The following is a 24,130-nucleotide window of genomic DNA, read 5'->3' as shown; positions in this document are numbered from 1 at the left end:
CGTTGTTTCTGTTTCGCAATATGCCGTCGACTCCTCGCGACGCGCTCATTATGGCACTTCATACAATAAAACCCCTGACTCGTCTTGGCAAACACCAACTCATCAATTCGATTTTTACAGCTTCGACACCGGAAGCACTCTGCGTGGAACGAGTCGTCGCCCGTCATAACCGCCTCGTCGAGGATCGGCAGCTTGCATATTTTGCAGTTGTAGCAGTTCGCGCATACGGGCGAGCCGTCGGAGAGGAGCAGGAGATTGGTGTCCGCCTATATAAATTCAATTCATAGTCAGTTTAGAAACCACCATATCACGTAGTAGATAGCATAGTGAACTTAGCAGCAGTGAAACACGACATACATTAACCTGATTCCCGCATTTTGCACACTTAAAGCTATATCAAATCGAATCGAATCAGTACAACCAAACTCAGTTGAGGAGAAGGATCAAGGACGACGAAAGAAGGACCGTGCGTCCAACGAGCGACAAACGATAAACAAAGTCTATCACTCGCTAGCGCTAGCGCTAGAGAAAACGAGAGAAGTGCAACACAATAAACAAAAAGTGGAACGTACCAGTCAACATGCCATAACGAATTCCCAAACGCAACAACCACTCCACCCGTATCGCTACTCACAGACTTATTGCACCCCGCACAAAGTCGGTCGTCTTCCAGAACGGGAGAAGAGGTGACATTCGCCGCCCCGCGTTGCTGCGCCTGTGGCGGCACACCAGGCATCGCTGCAAGCATGGAGTTACTTTCTTACTTAGTTCGTGTCGATTCGATTATCGTTTGTGTGTACGCGTCCCTCGCTTAGTCTGCCTAGCCTAGACTGGGGAAGAAATGGGAGAGCCTGGAGCACCGGCAGTGCAGTTTGGGTAAGTGGACTAGCCTGTCGGGGGTGGGGGATCGTGGAGGGAAAATAGCCGAGCGCGCGGAATGAAATTGTCTCTGTCCTTTCGTCGAAATCACGATGGAGGAGTCCTAGACTTGTGGTGGAGGTGGAGCTCGTCGTCGGAAGCTGCTTGATATGAGCAGCTGGCTGGCTCGCGACGGAGGTAAGGAGGACGAGGAGGTTGTTGTTGTCGCCCGTACGAAAGCGAAACAACGCGGGATGATAGTGATAGAGAGCGAGCGTGAGGTGTGTGAAACCGTGAGTGCGTGAGTACCACTACTACGGTGTTTCGTTTCGCGTCCCGGTAGATGGGTAGAGTGGGTAGATAGGGAAGCGGTAGTTACGGCGTGGTACTCTCGGCAAGGAAGCGCGCGTAGCGCGTAAGAGAGGGCGTAGGACCGTAGGAACGTAATGTAGAGCTGTGCCAAATAAAATTCGTTAAATTATCGTGAGGACGATGCGCTGGCAAAAACGGTAACGGTAATAGTAATGGTAATTGGTATGAATATAGGATATAATTGAGTTTGAGTTTGGACGGAGATTGGTGGGCGGTGCGAAGTGAGATGGGCACTCTTAGGAAGGATCGAAGTGGAGGTAGACAGACCCAGAGACAGACTGCGGACGGAGAAAGCGGGAAGCAGGAGACGAGACAAGAAAGATTGGCGAGGCAGAGAGAGTGTGCTGCTATGTGATCCCTTACCAACCCGTGCGAAACGGCTCCAGGTGCGTGCCTGTTCTATTCTCCACTGTAGACGCTCGTCCTCTCTACGCCTATGACAGCCAGCTAAAATAATTCATTTCCACGACTTATCTACCCGACCGCTTACAACAGCATCACACAAACAAGCCTAGAACAGTCAACCAAAAAGACTTCGTTTCATATCTCCCCATTGTCCGTTAATATCCAATGCTATCACACTTCCGACAGACGCCCACCCGCCCGTCCCTCATTACATACATCTTACATCTAACGAATCTGCACAGCAGCAATATACACATATCATTACATATCATTACACCACATCCACCCATTATTTTCTCATTGCCCAGCGGATTAAATAAATATTCCTGTTTCCGCGATAACCTGATGCCCGATCCACAACTAATTAGCAACGTTATAGGGTACGTTTCCTCCAGATCTTCCCGTCTCAAGGGGAATTTAGTAAGGTCGGGCAACATTAATCTCCTTAGCCGTAGGCGTAGGCATATTCCTGTCACCGATCCTTAGCCCGCAACAACAAGTTGCAAAGGCTCCCGTTCAACCATCAACACCGTGCCCATCCCATCCCGATATCGGCCCGTTGGCACGGTAAAGCACGCTCAATCTCGATTATCGCGTTACCACCTCCCAGCCATCCTTTCCTTATTCTTTATTTTCTCGTTTTCTTTAACGGCGGGAGACTTACTTGAAGTAAAACAGCAACAGCGATTCTCACGACGTTTTGGGCCTCGAGGAATCCTTTCCAGGGACAGAAAGAACAATCCAAATGGAAACAGAAGAAAAGAAGAATTCCTCCCTTCCCTATTTCCCTATTTCCCTATTTCCCTATCCATTCACACAACGAACATGCGGTAGATTTTAACGTTCAAAAGAAGTCCTTCGCCAAGGGTCAACACCCAGAACTTGGTTTGATTGATTAATGATTATCACTCACTCTCATGCTCCCTGGCTGACATAACCAATCAATCACATTCATTGATCGCCCTTCCCTTCCGGCGTTCATTTCCCGCCCTTATATCCCTTTGACCACGAAGTAGCCGATCGTCATAATGAGAGGAGATTAGACAGATACAGATGTAGATTCAACAATTCAGCAAAAACTCCACGCCACATAACCCACGAACACGAAACGAAATCGAAATGCAGTACAAAAAGAAGTTCTCAGATATTGTTAATACTCGGCGCGAATCCAACACGCGCCCCATTCGAGTAATCATATACCGTGTACCCTGCCCACCATCAACAACACAAGACACGCAATGAGGTAATAAAAAAAGAATAAGTAACAATTATTAGCGTAACATTCTCATACCTGACGCGCCTGACGGCCGCATCAGGGGACATCCCATCATAAAAATCACTCACAAGACTTCAGAAATTCGTCCCCTACGCCCCACCAAAACCATAATTGTCATCGTTCGTTGCCACCAACCAAGGGAAAACACAAGAAAGACGAAAGTAAGCTCAGGTCCCGCGTGTCAGTAATGTGATAAGAAAAAAACGCACCGACGATCGCAAGGTCGTCTGGGAAAGAGTCGCCGGGCGCCAAAATGCCTCCGACACAATCTCTGAGAAATAAATAGAATAATAACAGATACCGTGAGTGACCCTCTCACGAGTACAGGCTGCGCAAAACATAAAAGGACATACGTAGAATTCGAACTCGTCTTGCCCAAATTGAAATCGCGTGTATTTATAGCAAAGTTCGTTCCGCCAAAGTTCAGCGAAATTTCGAGATCTGTGGAGCAAGGGAATGTGTAAATGCCTGCATCAAAGCGGCATTCTCGTAATCAGCCTCCTCCTCCTCGGGTATTACAACTAAAACGTCAGTACGCACCGGGTCCGAACTGTTCTGACTGCTTCGCTCCAGGGATCTAGAACGTCGGCGATCCATGTATTAAAACCAACCCCGAGGACATGACATTGACATTGAGTGGACGCACCAGGTTGTAGAGATTCTCTGCAAACGCACTCGGGACGTAGATCAACGATGTACCCGTGTCAATCGCCTGAGTGTTTCCACGTCACGGCATCATGTTTCGATATTAAAAACGAAAGTGAGCAAGCCATTAGATACATGCCAGAGAACTCCTCGGACTCACAGCATAGATATCTGTCTGTATTAACTTGTCGTTCACTGATACACCTCGCAATCCGACCGTCCAGTAGGTTTGTGATTCAACCGGCACCCAGGTCATCGCTCCCTTTGCCTTGCTCATATCGAAACATCCCCAGCACACCTTCGCAGCGAGTAAACAATCGTCAATGCCGATGAATATTGATTAGGAAAGTCATATTAAAATATTCATACCTCGGACCCCGTCCTTGATGCCCTTGCCATATGGACTGAAAAAAATGGCGCTAAAACCTGGCCTGTTGCCATGAGGTTCTCGAACACTGTCGGTGAGCCCGAGGTTGAAATCGACCCAAACGCCGTACCCATGATTCCGCTGATCGGAAGGCCGTCAAAATCATGCGACTCAACGTTTGCAACGCCGAACGTCTGGTTCGTATACTTCAACCCGGCAAGTGATACAGTGTCCATGCCCAACCGCCCAGAGACTTCGCCAGTACCCTAATAGAAGTACGGAAGGAAAATGAACAACTGTCTGTAAGTAGCAGTAATGCTCGACTAAGAACTGACGTACATAGGCGATGGAGAAATCTTCACCCTGGTCTTGGTATGTGCTACTTGCGCTTGGGTCGTATTCGTCCGAGAAGCAGCCCGAGCAGCCCGAGGTGACCCACAAGTCCGCCGAGCCAGTATCAATGTCAAAGGGTAAAGTCTGGGGAGGCGTGCCGATGTCCAGTGTCCCAAAGTACATGATATCAATTGGACCCGACATGAAATCACGTAAACTTTGTTTGGAGTACGGCTTTTGGACATGAGAAACGCGCTGATTGGCATCAGAATTGTTCGTGGTAACAGTACTGGGATCATCGAACGCCGGAAAGTTGTTGACGAACGGAATGTTCAACTGAGGATTAAGTCCAATGCCTTGAAACACTTCAGGTGCAGCCTCATATTTCGCCACGACCTTCTTCATTTCTCGTTGCTAGAGTAACAAATCAAGTGACATGTGAAGAAGATAAGTTGAGATCACAGTATTGAGCAATAAAATAATTTACGACATACGACATATTGATACTTGAAGACCGGCATTTCGACGAAGCTCGGCCCATGATAGTCCGGCGGGGTGGCAGCGGCCATCGGCTTCTGAATAGGAGAATCACGTATTGAGAACCGGTTCAATCCAATGAGATAATGGTCGACGCCATTGGCGAGCACCGGCGAATACAGAGCGGAGAGGACGAGTGCGGAAGCGGCAGTGTTCATGGTCGATTCTGGGACCAAGCCCTCTCGCGATCGAAAGCCAGCTTAAGAAGGAGACTATCCTGTCTCTACTTGTGCGCTCAACAAGTACTCAGACTGGACTGTGGAGGCTGGTAGTGTGGCATGTTTCATTCTGCAGACTGGCCGGTGAAACCAGGGCGCGGCAAGAGGAAGAAGCGCGCCGATGCGTGCGCCCAGTAAGCCTTAGACTAGACTGTGAAGGCTGGCAACGTGATATTTTTCAGTCTGCAGACCGACTGTCGGACCAGTGAAACCAGAACGACGTCGGCGGAAGAAACACGTAGATGACGAGTGGCAGGTATTCGCGATCACGTGAGACTCTTCTAAAGTTCAATTGGAGTCGAAAAATACACTCGATTGTCCAAGGTGAAATTCTAGCAACGCTACAGTTTCACTGTATTGTATACAAGACACACTGAAAGAAGAAAGAAGACCCAAAAAGTAAACATGAATATTTGGATGAAACATACAGTATCAGACCAAATGTTATTAGAAATGTGGAGCTGCTCTCAAGGTCCAACCCATTACTTACTAGTATTCATTATCTATTAAGAGAGTGTAAAAATAACACTCAACATAGAGAGCATACTGTCATTTGTTCAATAGTTTGTCTAGCAGATGTACTCTAGTCTTTAGTACAATGAGTACCTGTGGATTTTTGGTTCCTTCAAGTCTTGGGTTAACATTCCTCTTATACCTTCTTAACACTATGTTAAGACAAAAGAAAGAGCAATGTTCAAATACTTCTGTTATTTCCTAAAATCAAATTATGTACTGTCTTTAATACTTTACAAACATATACTCTTTGTTAGTTTAATATTGCAAATAAATATCAGCAAATTAGCAAGCTCCTGCAATTGTCACAGAAGTTATTATGCAATATTCAGATAAATTATGTACTACAGGTATGTAGCAAAAGTCTTCGTCATTCCTCAAAAGGTAAGTGTATCTGTAAGTGATTTGCGTTGACTTATAAGGCTGTAAGAGACACATCAAACCTTTGTCTTACATTTCTAGCATACATGAACACATTATACACACAAAAAAACATGAAAATACAAGCCATTTTGTGAAATTAATGCAAAATTCTGTATTTTTTTGTACTTCACAATGTGTCACTCAAAGCATTGATCTACATCTAATTTCTATGTATGGCATGCAAATCACTTACAAATACATCTACCTTTTAAGGAATGACGAAGACTTTTGCTACATACCTGTATATTGATTTATGAAACAAGTTTTGTGGTTTATATAATTCTGACTGTAAAAGCAAATAAAAGTTAACTCTGGTTTTCTTGCTTATTCCAGTTTCAGTCATACAAAATGTAGGTATTAAAGATTATATGTAAACATGATTCTTCTCCTACTTTATAACACCATACTGTTATGTATATCATATATAATAGCTATTGAGCAATGCAGAGGTTCAGTTGAGATATGTTTACTAACTATTGACTTGTCTAGTATTAACATCTCCTACTCAAGAAAAGTATTAAGAGAGTTAAAATTAAAGTAGATGAACATAGAAACATCCCACATGAGAAGGTGAAAAAAAGCTCTTGAAATGACTTTACTAAAGTAAAAAAATAATTCAACAGAAGTTCCACTAGAAACAAGACAAGCTTTGGAAAAAAGCAGTTAGAGGAAGAACAGCTATAACAAAGACAACAGAGACAGAGTGAAAGAGAACACTGAACAGTCACAGCACTAATTGTAAGGAACCCTCCTACAGTAGCAGACTATGTAGTCAATGAGAATAAATTATAAAATAGATAATAAGAATAACTAGATAGAAATAAATAAGATGAACATTATTAAATAATAGTGGTATTTATTTATTTTTGATGAAATATTCAGAAGGAAAAGTATTAAACGCTTATTTGAGTTTCCAAGTAGTGTACTAGCTCAACATATAATTTGATCTATCGCACTACCTACGAATAGATAATTGAAAATTTATTTGCTCGTGTTGCAATTAATTGAGCAATTTGAATTAGCTATGATGCCAGCCTTGGTCCGTGTCATATGCATCGTAAGTCTGAATTCACTATATTGTATACACGTCATAAACGAAGAGCATTACACTCAGTACGGATGATAGATCGTAGGGCTAAGAAATAGACAAATCGAGACACAACCAGAGTAAGACGAGCGACAGAACAAAAAAGAACAATAATAGCTATACAAGAAATGTGAAGAATGTGTCGCAGTTGCAAGCAAGACAAAATGTGTGCGTAAAAAAAAGAGTAGGTGTCGCAAACAAATTAAAGGTAAAGGAGTATACAGGTCGTGTAAACAGCTCATGTACTCGTAGCAGTAGAATGCGGCGCCGACATAGTATGCCTCTGCCGCTCCCAAAGCCTATCCTTCGCCCGAATCTCAATATTCTCATACGGCCCACTCTGCGAAAGCTTAACGCAATCCCTCGTCCCCAAGACAAGCAACTCAAAGAAGAACGACGCAGCCGCACGACGCGATGCCTTATGTGACATCTGCTGGAAACTCATAACTTTACCAATCTCACCCGCACTCGGCTGAAGCTCTTTCCGAATAACAGCCAACGCCTTAACGGTCGTCCGGCTATACCCCTTCCCATCCTGTTCCGCAGCCTCCTGCTGACTCTGCTGCTGGGACGGCCGATCATCAAACATAGCAATCGGACAACTAGAATCCGCGAACGTCTCTCCGGTCTCGTCGAACATCTCTCCATCAACAGCAGGCGTCGAGAACCGGCTTTTCGATCGAGCCCGTTCCAAATCGGCTGGTCCACCTAAATCAATGTTATCAACGTCGAACTGATAGTCGTCCATCGTCCCAGTCTGGTCTCCTCCAAAGTCGAAACCTCCGTGATCCAGGTCTCCATGACGCAGTACGTCGCTGCCGAGAACAGCACTAGGTGCAGGACTCCCAGCACGACGAGCCTGTTCGACCTCTTCTTCAATGTTCTCCTTGTCCAGTCGAGCTTTTTTGTTCGGCTTATCTGGTGACGTATCACGGCGTTTAGATGCAAGAATGTTCGTAACGGGGCGCATGAACATCTCTGCAAGTTCCGGTGCCAAACCAGGAGGACCAGCACAGAAATACACACCGGTCGCCGTTGTCTTTGTCGGTACGAAATGTGCCAGTGGATCTTGTCGGATTTCCAGAAGACGCATCACACTACGAGAACGAGGGAGAAACTGTTGCTTGGTGACGATCTCACTGACGTCCACTTGGCTAGCACGGCCAAGATTCATCCCCGGTCCATCCTCTAGTTCTGTCACCTGATCGATGATTTGTTTCTTGTTCAAGAACTTCCTCTTCTTAGTAGAATCCTGGTTTTCTTGCTCAGCGGCTTCACCAGCTCGGGGAGTCACGTTTGGGTCAACAGGGGGAGGCGTAGGAGGAGGCGTAGTGAGACGAGATGCTAAAGTGGCATTAGTTTGCTGTGCCAAAATATCGGAAAGGATACAACTCACAAACTCTTGACGGTGATCTTCTGGCAGCTTCAAGCCCAGCAGCATCACCCAAGGGCGCAACTTCGGCAGCACCGTCTCCAAAATTAATGCCCAAATCGTCAATCATGCCAATATCTCCACCGAAATCAAAGTCCATTCCACCCCCAAATGGATGCTCGGATGCTTCACGACTTCTGACAGATACCATATCCACGTCTTTCCCAAGGAGGTGCGAACCAATTGATTCTCTTGGCGAGCGCATCGCTGCAGCGTCACGACCGACCTCGACTTCGACGCTCATTGTGTCGTCTCCGGTTGGACCAGCAGGCCCGTCTCCAAAGTCAATTCCCAAATCATCTATATCTTGAGAACCGATTCCGTCCCCTCCTATGTCTATGTCGAATCTGTGATCATCAAAATCAAGTTGAAAATCGTTGGCTGACGCAAGTGTGATATCCGCCTGGCGTGCAATGTGCTGGCCGCCTTGAGCACGAGGTCTGTCTTCAAAGTCAAAGTCGCTAGAACGATAATTCGTCAGCAAGGGTAGCTGTAGGTAGGACGGAAACGGAAACTCACAAATTTAAATCAGGAAGGAGGAGGTCAAGGTCAATGTTATTCTCTTGAAGGGTAATAGCATTCTTGTTGACAGTCAACTGGTCTTCTGTCATATCAACAATACCCGGGCGGAACGCCTGAAACAAGGCATCGGGATCAACTACATCGTATCCAAGAGAGCAGAAATACAAACCATCTTGATTTTTAACAATGCCTCATTACAGTCATCAAGGAGATACTTCGCCTTGCGGCTATAGATGCGAACAACACCCAACAAGAGTTGACCACTGAGCCGGAGGGCCATGATCTCAACTTCCTGTCCCATAATCGCACCTTAACACAGAGTCCAGTCAGACATAAGGATCTAAGGCTTAACAGACAGCGTACTCACCAACTGACTCCTCAATGTCCGTCTGGAGCGTCTGGGTCTTGGAGAGCTTCCGCTCCATGTGCGCGGCGAGCCATACTCTGGCCAACGGACCACGCCGTGCAAGAATCGCCTCTGAGTAGAACTTCGGCAACACATGAATGCTATGCAAATATCATACTTATAACAGACATACCATGAGTATAAACCAAGAAATGAGAGTATATGCAAAAAAAGGAGCAAGTCGCGCCTAACGTGCCGCGTGTGCTAGTGGTTGAATGAGAGTGAGACTGACACGGTGTGACACTGATCTCCAACACGAAAGCGGCGTGGGAATTACAATACCTTATTTGGGACTGTTTGTACACACTTGACTCAGTCCGACAAGACAGAGTAAAATTATGAAAATATTTATGCAAGTAAAGTATCTAAGGCTGAGTCTGAGCCGCTTCTTGCGCAACACCCATCTCCCAAATCCGTTTACGCGTCTCGAAAGGTAGTTTCTCGTCCTCGGACACCTGTTCTTTCCACTCCTGTCCTCCCGAATCAATAAAGTTTTGCAACCGACTCGAGACTCTATAACCCATCTGCTTAAGCTCTTCCACAGCGAGTTTATACCGACCATCGCTCGCTGATACGCATTTCTTAACGATGTCCTCGTATGTGGGGTATGAAGGCGTGTGGCCAGAGACTTTCATCTCTTCCAAGTAGAAAAACGCGTTTTCGTAGTCCGTTTGAGTTAACACGAGACTGATGAGTCGTTCGAATGACCTTGCTGTTGGGTTAAGCCCCGCTTCCCGCATCTCGTTGAATAAGCGTTCTCCTAACTCGACGTGTCGTGCCGCTCTGCATGCTTTCAACAACATTTCATATGTCTCTGCGTCAGGTTGGACACCAAGTGAGGACATAGTCTTGTATATCCCAACAGCCCTTTGCAAGTCATTGAGCATAGCACAAGCCTTGATGAGAACATTTACGGCGATGACGTCGACGGTACTGCCTTCTTTGTGTAGCTCTTCTAAGAGTGCATAAGCACCATCAATCAATTCCGGATCGTGTTTGATGGCATGGAGGATCGAATCCGCAGAATAAATCGTCAGATTCACTTTTGCTTGACGCATCAAGTCAAGAACGGAAAAGGCCTCCTTTAGTTGCTGATTCTTGACGAATGCATCGAGCATTGGTGAGAAATGATATTCTTGGTACTGTACCCCGATTGCCTCGAGCTGTCGTATTGCCTCTGAAGCGAGGACGGGAAGACCGTGTCGAGCAGCGGTATGCAATACCAGTTGGCAGAGACCTTCGTCGACGAGGACACGAAGATCAGTGACCACTTTCTTCCAGCACCGCAAAACACCTTCCGCCTAGGGAGATGATTAGAATCAATGTTGAGTGAGGAAGAACATTGGACGCACGTAAAGCTGTTCCGCGCTGTGTATCAAGATGTTGACCCATGCTTCAGAATCAAGTCGACGGATCGTCGTCTCCTCATACGCATCCGCAAGTTCCAAGGCAAGACGTGCATGACCATATTGTCCCGCGGTATGGGACAGATTTTTAGCAACCTTGAGGCTTGGAGAGAATCCTAAGTCATTCATCTCAGCAAGCTTGAGTAACGCCATCTCTAAATTATCGCTGTCCAGATAATAGTTGATTAAGAAGTCGTATGTCCGCGTATTGGGATTTACGCTGTGCTTGTTCATCTCGTCTAAGATATTATGGATCGCATCACTGTTTTGGTCGCGATGTGCCTTGGGAAAGTCAGTTCAATACTGCAGCATTTGAAAATGTAAATAGATATTTGCTCACATAGAGCAAATGGTTAAATATGTTTGCATCGGGTTCTATACCCATGACTATCATATCTCTGAACGCCGCCCATGCCTCTAGTCGCAATTTCTCCGAAGCAAGCGCTTGAAGTAGAGTATTATATGTCGTGAGATCCGGTCGAACGTTCGCCCGCTTCATGAGTAGGACTTGCTCGAGAACCTTATCTACCTTTCCCCGTGACAGAAAGTCTCGCATAGCTATGTTGAATTCCGCGCATTGCGCACCGCGTTTGATATTAAACCTAGCCTCGTCTTGAGTTTTCCATACTTGTAGAACTTGTGACGAAGGGCGTGGTGGGCGTTGGCGTAGGGCAAGGCGAGAAGTACGTGCAAAGTATCCGCTCGAGCCTCCGGTGTCACGTATGACTGCAGAGCGAGAAGAAGAGTTGCGGACGCCCGTCGGACCTGGATGCATGAAAGACTGGAAGTGAGCAAAATGTGCAAAGCATGGTCCAGTTCTACAAGACGTACTTCGTGAAGACGACGCCAGCCATGCTGATGAAACGTCTTTTAGCGACTTTTTGGTTGACGACGAACGATTGCATGCATTGAAGGCATGCCTGGATGAAGACGCTAGCATGGACAGCGGCCAGTCATACAATGCACAAGTACGAAAATCACTTGCGAGTTCACCCGTTTCCATTTTATTTTTCCAGTCTAGGTAAGGCGATCACGTGATGCAGACGCGACGCGCGTTCGTTGAATTTCCCCACTCAGGCTGACATCCTCGATTTACTCTGGCTCTCACAGCAAGGTAAGTATACTATTAATTTGTCGTATAAACAGTCACTAATACCACTTGATAAAAAGACAACAGAGAGTCATGACAGACCACAAGGCAAACACAACAATCATAAGTCACCCTCAACTCATCCACTTCAAACGCAAGCTCGACGACTTGGAAGAAGTACATCGCGAAGGAAAGCGAGAAGTGCGTGTCCCAACCAATCTCCACATCCCTTCAAGTGTAACTAACTTAAATGATATGTTAGCATGCAGCCGAGATCGAACGTCTAAAAGCCGACCACGACCGAACTCGCAAAGCCAACAAAGACCAAGCCGAACAAATCGCCCGACTCAAGAAACACAACGAACTAATAGAATCCCGCGCACAAGACCTCAAGAAGGAAATCCTAGCCGCGCAAAGTGAAGCTCGGGAACTACGAGTCAAGCTCCGCGTCGTCGAAGCCGAGCGGGACAAACTCGCGAATAAGCAGACAGATGCAGCAGGTTTGCGGAAAGCGATCAGCACAGCGGAGAAGTTGAAGAAGGATGAGATCCAGGAAAAGGAGAAGCGGATAGCGGAGCTTCAGCGTTTGTTGGCTGCGGAGAAACAATGTGTTGAGGAAGCGGAGACGAAAGCTCGGGAACAGAGGACGAAGCTGGAGAAGGAAGCTAGAGAGGCTCGCGTCAAGAACACGATCACCGAGCAACGATTACAACGTGCTCAAGCGGAGCTTAAGGAGACAGAATCCAGAAAGAATGCTTTGGAACGCGAAGCAGTTTCGACGTCCGACTCTCTGGCCACACGAGTACTCGAACTCGAAGCAACGCTCAAGCAGGCCACCGAAGAGTACAGTCGTCTCTCCTCCTCGTCAGCTCCTGAAGCAGCGTACGAGACGCTCAAGCTCGAAGCGTCACGCTTACACCTTCAAGTTGCTCGGTTGGAGAGGAAGTTAGGAAACTCAGAGGAACAGGTCCTCGAACTCGCACAACTCATTCGACAAACACAACTTACCAACACTCTTCTATCTGAACAACTACGCGACGCATACACAGAGTTAGATTGGCAGACCAAGGAATCGAAGGCTGCTGCTTCGCTGGCATTAACTCGCCCAGTCGATGATTCGTTGACCGGAGAGATCAATGAGTTCTTACTGGAGGAAATGCAAGACAGAGAGGAAGAACAAGAAGTTCTTCTTGAACTCGGTCAAGCACAACTCAGATTCAGCTACGAAACAGGCAAACAGCTTGTCGACCACCTTTCAAGTACCGAACGCTCTTTAATATCCGAACGCACGGAGGCAGCGCGATTGAAAAGCAAACTCGCAGAATCCGAAGTAGCTATTACGAAGCTCTCGCAGGAGGCTGAAGTTCGTAGGAAAGAACGCGACGAACTTCAAAACAAAGTCACTTCACAGTCAACAGAAATATTCAACCTCCAATCGAAACTCTCCGATTCGGAGAAAGCGTTAGTAGCTGCGGAGAGCCGCTCACGAACAGAGCTCGCCAAACGTGAAGACCTCCTTCGAAAAGAACGCGAATTAACGAGTCGTCTCAACTCTTCCGTGCATAAAGCCAAGATGGCCGAAGACGCGTTGAAAGCTGGGATTGAGCAGTAAGCCCTATTCATTACTCAAAATTCAAAATTCACCATTCACCATCTATATCTTCTTCATTCTCATTATGTTTTACTCTTACGTGCGTGCTGACGCCGTACCACTTTTCCAGATTGACATCAGAACTCGCCGGAGCAGACGCATACCGAGAAGCATACGCCAGCATCGCAGAAGAGATGCGCGGACTCGTCGCACGCAACGCTCTCGCCGAAGACGAAGCCAATCGCCTCAGCCAATTCAACGCTGAGATCTTAAGTCATCGAAACCCTACACAGAAAATCTTATACGTAGACCGTATACGACGCGAACTTGCAGAGACTAAACAGGTACATATATCATCTTCATTTCCTCTTTCTGGAGAGTGAAACCACTAACGGCGATTCTTGGAATGATAGAAACTCATACAAAGCACACAAGACACCGAATCCGCACTCTCCGAAATCTCCACCCTCCGCGATGAACTAGCAATGTACAAGTCCGTAACTGTCCCTCCAGAAGGCAAACCACGCACAGCAATGACGCGTGTTCGACGAATACCCCTCGGCGCACAGAAGCTTAACGTCCAAGTGCAAGCCGAAAGGAGACAAGAGCAAGAATATGCGAGCTATTCAGAGAGATGTACGTATGACTTTGATGGAGAGATGACGATAGATGAGTTGTCATGAGGTTGCTTGCTCTGTTCGCTTTCGTCTGTTAGTTCGGGGTGCGATCATCCACATCCTACGTCTATGTTCCACTGCCATGTATAATATGCCACCGGATGGCCATACGCTTTCTTACGATGCTCTTTACGTCTTATTCCTATATGTGCTGTACAATATTTCCCCCATAACCATTCTTGATTCGTCTTTATGCCGTGCATGTATTGTTATTAGTTTTGGTCAGTCACAGGAGATTAAAATGTTATCATGGGTAAATTCAGTCAAATCTACAGTCCATAATTATGGAGATAAACAATGCAATGATATCGAACATAATACAAAATGCAAGAGACATTGAGACATTAAGACACAAGTAGAACTGTCTATAAGAGCCAGAACCCAAAAAAAAAGGAGGACAAATAACAACGGAGGTTACTTATGCTCTCGGCTGGGTAACTCAAATGATCCTAGTCGGTCGCCATATGCCTTCCAGGGTGCATCCGATTCACTAGCCATGACGCTGAGACGCTGGTATTTCTTGTTTCTTCTCTTATAGTAAGTCCGTCTGAATAAGTGAATAGTATTCAGAACTCGCAAGCGTAAGGAAAAGCGAGGAAGTACGCACAGGAAAAATACCGCAGCGATGATCAAAATGAACAGCAGGACAATACCTGCAATAAACGGTGCCTTGTGTGCAGCGAAGAAGTCCTTCACTTTACTGGCACCCTGTGGATCGGGGTCGACGAACTCGTAATGTCGTCCAACGATCTCAGACTTGCTCGGCGGATTGCTTGGATCGAAACAATACTGCTTGAAGCAATTCGTGCAGATGTCGGAACGTGGGATGACTGGTGTCTGCTTATACCGTGCACGATCAATCGCCGCACATTGGAAGCACATGCCAAAGTTTTTGTCTGCACCCTTTAGATTGGGTATGAATCCATTGGTGGTCATGTTCTGTGCCTGGTCAAGGAAAAGTCTTGAATGCTTTTCAGTATATTGGATTTGGAACGTGTTGGTGCTAGATGGTGTAAGAATGAGTTCTAACTCGTCGAAAATCCGTGGTTGTCTGCTCACTTAGTAACAGGATCATCTCCGTTAACGGATGGATTGTTTGGTAGATACATAAGGAGAGGGAATTCCGGAGGATTATGACTTGGATCGCATCCAAAGAATGTAATCCTCTGGTTTGTTCCCGTCTCTATAAAACCGGCGGTACCATTTGGAATAGGTGGGAAGCCCTGATGCGATGATGAAAGTAAATTCGTCATCCTTTGCTGACTGAACACAATTGACGATCCACTGTATGATCGTTAGCAAAGGAAGAATATGTATAGGCACTGCATACTAACTTTGGCCAACGGAGGTTCGGGTCATCCGAACTTGCATCTAAGCCGAGGATAACGTCGAGACCTCGTGCTTTCACGAACATAGTACCCAAAGGCACGTTCTCTTCATTCGACGAGCCGTCAATCAGGTCAAGCCATGTCGAGTTTGAGTCCTCGAATGTGTCGGGTTTCAAGGATTGGAACGGCTGTGTCAACTTTGTTAGAGATCCGCAAGCATATATTAATATAAAATTGAATCTTACATTTGGCCAGTTTGCAACATCGTCTGCACGAGTTCGGACTTCCGTAAGTTGCCTACTTAACACATACAGCAAGGACGAGGCATCGCCCTTGCTGAATCCTTGTAATTGGTTATGGGCAAAGTCAAGAATTTGCTGTATATAACGATGCAAAATTAGGTGGTTTCCGTGATGAGACGAATGAAAGCGTACGTTGAATAAACTGGCACTCGTCCCCATTACGAAGCCGGCCTGATCAAATCCAGTGACGCATGCTGTATTATTTGGTGGTGTCCCATTATTGAAGTGAGTCCCAGCGTAAGTGAGGTTGACCATAGCCGACAGGTTTGGATCCCAGGAACCAAATTCAGCTGGTGTTACCTTAGTAGCGATAGTAAATCCCTTTGCCTCTGCAACAATCATGATGCGACTCTCACCTCATAGACGATCGGTTCAGGAGACAAAATAGTTGTCAGGTTTGAACCGACAGGCCTTGAATTTACGACGATGAGGGGGAAAGGCGTCATATGCTGTTGGAAAGCAGGGATCTCCGGAATGCGAGACCAAATTTGCCCAGCTCCATGTGCAGAATCATTCGTGAAGAAGTTCTGGCGACTTGTGCCATTTAAGAAATGATAGGAGATCATGCGAGACCATGGATCTGTCAAGCTCGTATCTCTGGACTAATATTAGGGAATGCCATGTCATAGGAGGTAGAGATCAACACGTACAAGCCTTTGTCAGCCTTCGCCACAACGCTCCATAAGATACTCCCAAAGAAATATTGGTTGTCATTGTCAAATAGATCCAACCCGTCTGGACTTGCGAGATTCAAATCTAAGACCCAACCTGATAGATTTCCACCATTTCCAAAGACCAAGTCTGGTATTGTTGGCCAGTCATTAAAGAACATTGAACCCGTTACCCAGCTGCCACCTGTTTCCACAGTATTCAGCCGGGTGCTCAAATAAATCACACTCGGCGCATTAATGACTCACCGGAAAGTCCAGAAATATACGATGCCACCTGCAGGAAACCTCCTGTCCCAGCTTTCTTAGCGACTTCATCTCGTGCATCGAGACCTGAGAGAACTCCAGCACCGAGCTGTGCTGCACGGTAGCCGCCACCAGCGATTGCAATTCCCACTCTTGAATAGTTGCCACCAAAAGCGCTCAAGTTGTAACCGATCGCCGAGCCGTCACCAAGCCATTCTTCCCATGCGTTGGCAATGACAGTAGATTCCCGTTCAGAGATATAGTTAGCTTCGAGAGGGTGTAAAGCTTGGGTTTGGGGGGTGAAGACGCGGACAAGAGGTGTGGCGGAGGTATCAGGGCAAGTAACAGAGACTTGCGGCGCATAGTCTGTCGGACTACCCAAATCTAAAGCAGCCGCGAGGTTCGCGAAAAGCAGGGCCAGAGCTAGGAAATGCAGTCGAAGCCATCGACGAGGCCTACGAGTGACCATGGTGGTAGTTAGAAGACAAGCGACAGAAGAGCTGAGTTCGCCGATCTAAAGGCGAGTTGGGACGTGAACAGCCTCGCGAGCAAGTAGCACAGAAACGGGGCGCAAACATCGCAGCATCATCAACTTCTGTACAAGTCGGGCATGCCGGTCTCTCACGGACAGCCAGTGACTGAGATAGCCGCGCGCTTTACTATTATGCACGCCTGTACAGCAGAAATAATGCGGCTGCGGCATGTTTAAGAAACGCGTGCTATTGTTCCGACAAGAGCATCAACAGAGACGCGTGTGTAGTTTCCCATGTAATGATATTTATGCCTGTTGACGTGTTTCGCCAGAAATGGTAATTGTAGCCGACATGTTCGGCCTTTCTTTTTTCGGAAGCAAATCAAAGAGAAAACCCGCTTTCTCACAATTCTGCTGGAGCCTGCTGCTTAAATCTGCTCACTTACTTGGTTGATTGGTGAGAGGCCGTTTCATTTGCTACAGGGCCGTTGGAGGCAATGCTGTCAACTACACGCGTTGTAACCAGGGATACAAAGCTGAAACATTTATATTCCCTTCTTCGAATGGGTTAACACGTGGAAAACATTACCTTGGCCTTCCCCGAGACATTTGCGCAATTTGGTGTGTACATACAAATAATGTCCTTGTACCGATAACCACTTTATAATAACAAAGTAGCATAAACTTCATTAATTACAATAGACTCGGAAATGCCTGCATATTGCAGTAATAAAAACTTCTATAGTCTATGCCAAAAGGGTGTGGACAGATGCGATAATCAAATATCGCTCATATTCTTCAGAATTGACACAAATCACTGAAGAAGGGTGGCAAAAGTTTAAAAGGGTTTAGAAAGTTTAAAATTTAAAAATGTAACAGGGTCAGGACAAAGGAAAGAGATCAACACAACAGCAAGTACTAATGCCCAAAACGTAGGAGAGTTGTAGGGTGGTAATAGGTAGTCTTGATCTAATGTCAGTAACAGTATAGAGGGGACCCAAAGGCTCAGTGAGGGGACCCAGGCTACAACTATCCTACACAACAGAAATACAGAACACAAGCACTAGAACATAGTCAGAACTTGTAGAACAGGCAGAGAGAGAGAGTGAGACAAGAGTAGGGTATATAGAGTGAGCCTAAGAGTATAGGACTACCTGGAGTAGACAAGATCAAGACTACAGGACCAGTCTGATCTTGTACACTTATATATACTAAACTACACAAGAGCACTCAGGGAGCATGAGCTACTAAGAATGATGAGCCACAAAGAATGAAAGAAAGGAATGTCAAAGATAAAGGTACAAAGAATGAAGGGATGGATAAAGGGTAAGAGACCATAGAATGATACAAAGAATGAAGGGGTGGTCAAAGGAATGGAATGATGAAGTAAGGAAGGGTAGTGGCAAGAGTCAGCATGCATATAGTTCATAGACAGCACCCCAGAGGGACAGAAGTCCCGAGTTCCGGTACGGAAGGGTGTGGAACCCTCAGAACTGAAGGTACAAGAGCGGAGAACCGTAACACATTGCTGTGCCTTACTGAATCCTTGTGTTTTGGGAGCACATAATAAAAAGCAGCAGCCAGTATTGCCAGCTCTGCACAAATACGATTCATAGGGTGGCCACCTATTCATTACCCCTTTTAGTTTAGTGTCAATTCCTTTGTAGTGTAAACATAGACCCTACTATACCAACTGCCACCCCTACTGTCCTGCCAGATCAGCAGTTACAAGCAGAATTAGCTCAATACATATAGACCTCCATCTAAGAGGCCTTTACCAACCATGTGCCCTCAGCCCCTTTAGAACCTGTTCCAATTGTTCTAGAAGTTACAACCTGTTCTAGAAAGAAAGTGTATGTAGCCTGCCCTTTAGACTTTAATAGGTAGTACTTCAAGAACTTCCAGTGCCAAGTTGAACTATACATAGCTGCTGCTTCAACTAATCTATCCTTAGATCTCAATCACATCCTATTTGTCCTCTCCTTTATGAAGGAAGGTAATACAGCCACCTGAGCCTAGAACTAGATTGAAGGTCATTAGATTAGAAGCCTGATCTGTTTTCAGAACAATGAGTTGTACTCAGAATTCATAGGGCAGCTCTGTGCTTCCTTCATCAATCCAAATGAGAAGTACAATGTACAGAACAAGCTTACATCTCTGTAACAGGGCAAACATTCCACCAATACCTTCTTTCAGGAGTTTAATATTCTAGCCTGGAAGGCAGGATTCACACTTGGGTTTGATAATGTCCTTATTAGAATGCTTGAAAAAGCTCTTCACCTAGAACTGGTTGATAAGATTCTCAGAATAATGCTAGAACTAGTCACCTACACTGAGTAGAAGATGTGCACCATCTCCTTCAACCAAGCTACAGCTCAGATGTGTTAAGTCTGTACAGAATACTTGTACATACATCTAGCTCTGACAGTTCTAAGCCCTCAGATCAATCTGCCTGTAATTTGCAATCAATCCATTCTGATAGACATTAGAGAAGCTTAAAAGTAAGAAGCATACTTTGCCTGTAGAAAGTCAGGGCACCAAATTAAGGACTGCCTACAGAAGTAATAGTACATCTGTTAGGTTATTAGAGTAATAATGAGTGACAAGCAGGATTTGTGGTAAGAAGCCTTCTCTACAAATCTAGAAGTCATCTTGGAACTCCTAGACCCTGACTATGTACCCTAGGATTTTATAGAGGCCTAACAGTAAATGTGGTGCTGAAGGACTATGACTCAGATTTTTTAATGGCCACTTTTGATTCAATAAACACTGTAGGATTAGAAGTAAATAAAGTAAGAAAAGTAGAAAAAGTAGAAAAAGTAGAAAAAATAAATCAACAAAATTATTTATTAGAAAGAAAAAAGTTGAAAACAAAAGTAGATAGTTCTCCTATTTCTTCTGATTCTTTTGATTCTTCTCTTTGTACTTCATCCAAGTCTAAATCTGTACAATCTGACCTGCCACTTCTGTGTTTCAAGATCTCAGAACGTTTGAAACATTACCCAGCCCTATTCACTACTCAGTAGTTTGTCTATAGTATTAAGTAGGGATGGCCTCAGCTGAGTTTACAGCTGAGGACATAGGTCTGTCCTTGTTGAAAGAGAGAGGTTAATAAGGAAATGTTGGCACATATACTCACCCTCTCAGACAACAAGGCTGTACAAGCTGTACATTCCCTTCAGAACAAGTAGCAGTTCATTCAAGAATGTTCTAGACACTAGCTCTAGGTTCCTATCCTCTTAGCTCCCTTCTCAGGATCCCCCCAGATCTGAACAACAGTTCTAGTAGACAGTAGATACACTGGTTTGTACATTAATAAGGCCTTTGTGTAGGAACACCACCTCCCTACTTGATGTGTTCTACTTCTGATCCTAGTATACAATACAGACAGAACCCTAAACCAGAATGGTCAGATCACCAAGTTTGTCCAACTACAGATGACTATTTAGGATTATGAGGAAAGTATTGAGTTCAGAGTCACCAACCTCAGAAAGACAGATGTCTTTATTAGATTCAAATGGCTCAAAGCTCACAACCCTACTATTGACTGGTTAGAGTAGACACTTGTGTTTGATCAGTGTCCTGAGTCTTACAACTACCTTACACTACTGTTCTAAGTGGATACAGACACTTCTGATGTTACTAACAGTTCTGATGAAGGTGACTGATTGTTCTTCTTTGACTAGGATAGATATGTGGATACATATTCTAGTCAAGACAGAATAGAGTTGATCCAAAGGATGTTCAAGACAGAACCAGTCTAGAACCCTCTCAGAACAACTCTACTCTAGAATGTATATAGACCCAGCCTGCCAGATTTTGTCTGAGAGTTCCCCAAAGTCTTTAGTGAAGAGGAATTTGACCAGCTTCCTAAATACTGTCTCTAGGACTATACAATTGAATTGACTAAGGGTTTCCAACCTAAGGATTGTAAGGTCTACCTACTCAACAGAGACAAGTAGGAGGTGCTCAATGAGTTCCTTTAGGAAAATCTTTAGAACAGCTGGATCCAACCCTTAAAGTCCTCTATAGCCTCCCCTTTCTTCTTTGTCAAAAAGAAAGATGGGAAGCTCTGCCCAGTCCAGGATTATTATTGTCTCAATAAGGGTACTGTCAAAAACAAGTACCTGCTCCTCCTGATTCAGGAGCTCATTAATAAGACACATACATCTAGGGTTTTCACTAAGTTGAATGTTTGATAGGGATACAATAATATTTGGATCCAAGACAGAGATAAGTGGAAGGCTGTGTTCTGAACCAATCATGGATTGTACAAACTAACTATAATGTTCTTCAGACTAACCAACTTGCCTGCAACATTCTAGTCATTCATGAATCACATTCTTACAGATCTGATTGACTCAGAGCATGTTAGTGTGTATCTGGACAACATTCTGATCTTCACCCAGACAGTCAAGCACTATTACTGACTGATCTGAGTAGTTCTACAATGGCTCCAAGATAATAAACTATTCCTCTGAGAAGTAAAGTACTCTTTTGTACAGGAGTCAGTAGATTATCTAGGCTTTGTAATTGGTGGAGGAGAGGTCTGTATGGATCTGGCAAAGGTGACTACAGTTTGGAACTGGTCACAACCTCAGAACCTGAAACAGGTCCAAGCATTCCTTGGGTTTGCAAACTACTACTAATACTTCATTCAAGGCTTTAGTACTATTGCCTGACCCCTTCACAATCTTACCAGCAAGGATGTTCCTTAGTAATAGGATAATCAGTAGTAGTCTGTGTTTGAGTCCCTCAAGCAGACTATTACCAGCAAGCCTGTATTAACAGTTCTAACAGTTGTAGACAAGTTCTGAGTTAAAGCCAACTCTTCTGACTTTGTAAATAGAGTAGTACTGTCCTAGTTCATTGACAGAAAGTAGTGTCTGATAGCATTCCAATCAGAATCCCTCTCTGTAACAGAACAGAACTACCCTATCTATAACAAGGAACTCCTTACAATTGTCTGTTCCCTAGAGGAGTAGTGTCAATATCTTCTTAGTACTATACAGAAGTTTGAGATTTGGAGTGATCACCTTAATCTCTAGTACTTCTGAGTGCCTCAGAAGCTCAACTGCTGCCAAGCCTACTGGATGTTAGAACTGTAGGACTTTGACTTTGTACTGATCTACAAACCTGGAACACAAATGACAAAAGCTGATTTACTCTTGAGACAAGTAGGTCATGAAAGGGGGGAGAATGATAACAAAAATCTTGTTCTCCTAGACAATTCCTGTTTTGTGTCTGAAACAATCCAAGAGATCTGACTCAAATCTGAGGATGTTGACTTTACCACTTACATACAGTAAGCTCTGAGACACACACAGGACCAGGTTATAGTGAAGCAACTAGAGAAACAGGCTAAGGATTAGGAGGAGGATGAGGATGGACAGGTTTACTAGAAAGGCTGACTGTATGTTCTGAAGGATCAGAAACTGTAGGAGGACATTGTCTGAGCTCATTACAACAATCTGACTGTAGGACATTCAGACTAACACAAAATGCAGGAACTCATCACTCAGAACTACTAGTGGCCCAGAATGTAGAGGGAAATCCTGAAGTACATGACTAGTTATAATATGTGTCAACAGACTAAGACCTACTAGACAAGGGTTCAGGCTCCCCTACATCTGTATCAGATCCTGGATCACCCTTGGGAAGAAGTCTTGGTGGACCTGATTAGTAAGCTACCTGAGTCTTAGGGTTACAACACTATCTGTATGATTGTCAACCAATTCTCCAAGCAAGTCCATACAGTTCTGACCTGAACAGAACTCACTTCTAAAGGTATAGTGTACATTTATCAGGATCATGTCTTCTGGTTGCACAGACTCCCTTAGAAGCTCATTCATAATTGTGGACCACAATTTGAGTCAAAATTCATACAGGACTTGTATACACTTCTCAGAATTCAAGGGAACCCTTCTACTACCTATCACCTACAGACTGACAGTCAAACTGAGTGAGTCAATCAGGAGATCAAGCTCTACCTCTGGATGTTCATCAATCATCAGTAATCAGATTGGTCTGAATGGCTAGCTCTGGCAGAATTTGTACATAATAACTAGCAACACTCTACAACAGGACAGTCCCTGTTCTTCCTCAATTATGAGAGACATCTGTACTAGGGGACAGTTCTGAACCAGAACAGTAGTTCTGAATCCACAACAGACTTTGTAGAACAGATGCACAGAACCAGGGAGGATACACAAGCTCTTTTAGAAAAGGTAGTACAGGTTATAAAGCAGAACTATGATTGGAAGAGGTCTACAGCCAAGGATTACCAGCCTGGTGACAAAGTTATGCTGAAAGCTACTAACCTAACCATAGATCACCTAATGAAGAAGTTGGACAACAAGCACTTCAGACCCTTTGTTATTAAAAAGAAGGTTAGCACCTCTGTCTACAAACTCCAACTTCTAGCAATATGGAAGTGCATACACCCAGTGTTTAACAAGGTTCTACTGTCTTAATACTATAATCCAGGTTTTCCTTCACAACAAAGACCCCTACTACCTCCACCAGAACTCATCAGTTCTGAACCAGAATACAAAGTAGAATACATAGCAGATGCTAAGCTGGTGTACAGAAAGCTCAAGTTCCTTATTCACTAGAAGGGATACTTAGTTGAAGAATACACTTGGGAACCTGCTGAGAATCTTACTCATACTGCTAAGACAATCTGAGACTTCTATTAACTTCATCCAGGTGCTCTGTATCAACTCTGCCTCACAGATTTCCAAACCCTACTGTTCCAACCTATGCCTGAACTGCTGACCAAGCCTAATGCTCACCAATTGGGATGATTGGTTTTAGAGGGGGGGTGATGTTACAGTTCTCTACTCTCATACCTTCAGTTCTGAGGGTTCCACACCCTTCTGTACTAGAACTCAGGACTTCTGTCCCTCTAGAGCACTGTCTATAAACTATATGTGTGCTGACTCTTACCACTACCC

General features: G+C 44.9%; 5 protein-coding genes across 5 annotated transcripts; 1 reads left to right on the top strand and 4 right to left on the bottom strand.

Moving 5' to 3' along the window:
* Window positions 1-2,672: 2,672 nt before the first annotated feature.
* On the bottom strand, window positions 2,673-5,151 carry FOMMEDRAFT_122851 (acid protease). Its single transcript, XM_007266449.1, has 10 exons — window positions 4,751-5,151; window positions 4,263-4,670; window positions 3,926-4,189; window positions 3,717-3,854; window positions 3,558-3,623; window positions 3,452-3,488; window positions 3,265-3,379; window positions 3,121-3,182; window positions 2,980-3,000; window positions 2,673-2,843 (listed from the first exon to the last, which is right to left on the bottom strand). Exons 1-10 carry the CDS (start codon window positions 4,949-4,951, stop codon window positions 2,776-2,778), a joined length of 1,380 nt encoding a protein of 459 aa, XP_007266511.1. The 5' UTR covers window positions 4,952-5,151; the 3' UTR covers window positions 2,673-2,775.
* A 1,859-nt stretch (window positions 5,152-7,010) lies between these two features.
* Window positions 7,011-9,592, bottom strand: FOMMEDRAFT_107785 (uncharacterized protein). The gene is made up of 6 exons (XM_007266448.1): window positions 9,528-9,592; window positions 9,356-9,476; window positions 9,158-9,297; window positions 8,986-9,101; window positions 8,431-8,927; window positions 7,011-8,378 (listed from the first exon to the last, which is right to left on the bottom strand). The coding sequence occupies exons 1-6, from the start codon at window positions 9,528-9,530 to the stop codon at window positions 7,273-7,275; spliced, it is 1,983 nt and encodes a 660-aa protein (XP_007266510.1). The 5' UTR covers window positions 9,531-9,592; the 3' UTR covers window positions 7,011-7,272.
* A 167-nt stretch (window positions 9,593-9,759) lies between these two features.
* FOMMEDRAFT_86064 (uncharacterized protein) lies at window positions 9,760-11,034 on the bottom strand (the record flags this gene model as incomplete). The annotated part of the gene is made up of 2 exons (XM_007266447.1): window positions 9,760-10,695; window positions 10,747-11,034. 2 exons carry the CDS (start codon window positions 11,032-11,034, stop codon window positions 9,760-9,762), a joined length of 1,224 nt encoding a protein of 407 aa, XP_007266509.1.
* A 949-nt stretch (window positions 11,035-11,983) lies between these two features.
* FOMMEDRAFT_146619 (uncharacterized protein) lies at window positions 11,984-14,164 on the top strand (the record flags this gene model as incomplete). The annotated part of the gene is made up of 4 exons (XM_007266446.1): window positions 11,984-12,091; window positions 12,153-13,498; window positions 13,612-13,825; window positions 13,895-14,164. The coding sequence occupies 4 exons, from the start codon at window positions 11,984-11,986 to the stop codon at window positions 14,162-14,164; spliced, it is 1,938 nt and encodes a 645-aa protein (XP_007266508.1).
* Window positions 14,165-14,690: 526 nt separating this feature from the next.
* Window positions 14,691-17,192, bottom strand: FOMMEDRAFT_146618 (phospholipase B; the record flags this gene model as incomplete). The annotated part of the gene is made up of 9 exons (XM_007266445.1): window positions 16,706-17,192; window positions 16,439-16,643; window positions 16,145-16,385; window positions 15,921-16,088; window positions 15,732-15,863; window positions 15,493-15,674; window positions 15,218-15,442; window positions 14,777-15,161; window positions 14,691-14,705 (listed from the first exon to the last, which is right to left on the bottom strand). Exons 1-9 carry the CDS (start codon window positions 17,169-17,171, stop codon window positions 14,691-14,693), a joined length of 2,019 nt encoding a protein of 672 aa, XP_007266507.1. The 5' UTR covers window positions 17,172-17,192.
* Window positions 17,193-24,130: the final 6,938 nt, after the last annotated feature.

Source organism: Fomitiporia mediterranea (assembly GCF_000271605.1).
Source record: "Fomitiporia mediterranea MF3/22 unplaced genomic scaffold FOMMEscaffold_6, whole genome shotgun sequence".
NCBI lineage: Eukaryota > Fungi > Basidiomycota > Agaricomycetes > Hymenochaetales > Hymenochaetaceae > Fomitiporia > Fomitiporia mediterranea.
This window is presented reverse-complemented; position numbering and strand designations above follow the sequence as displayed.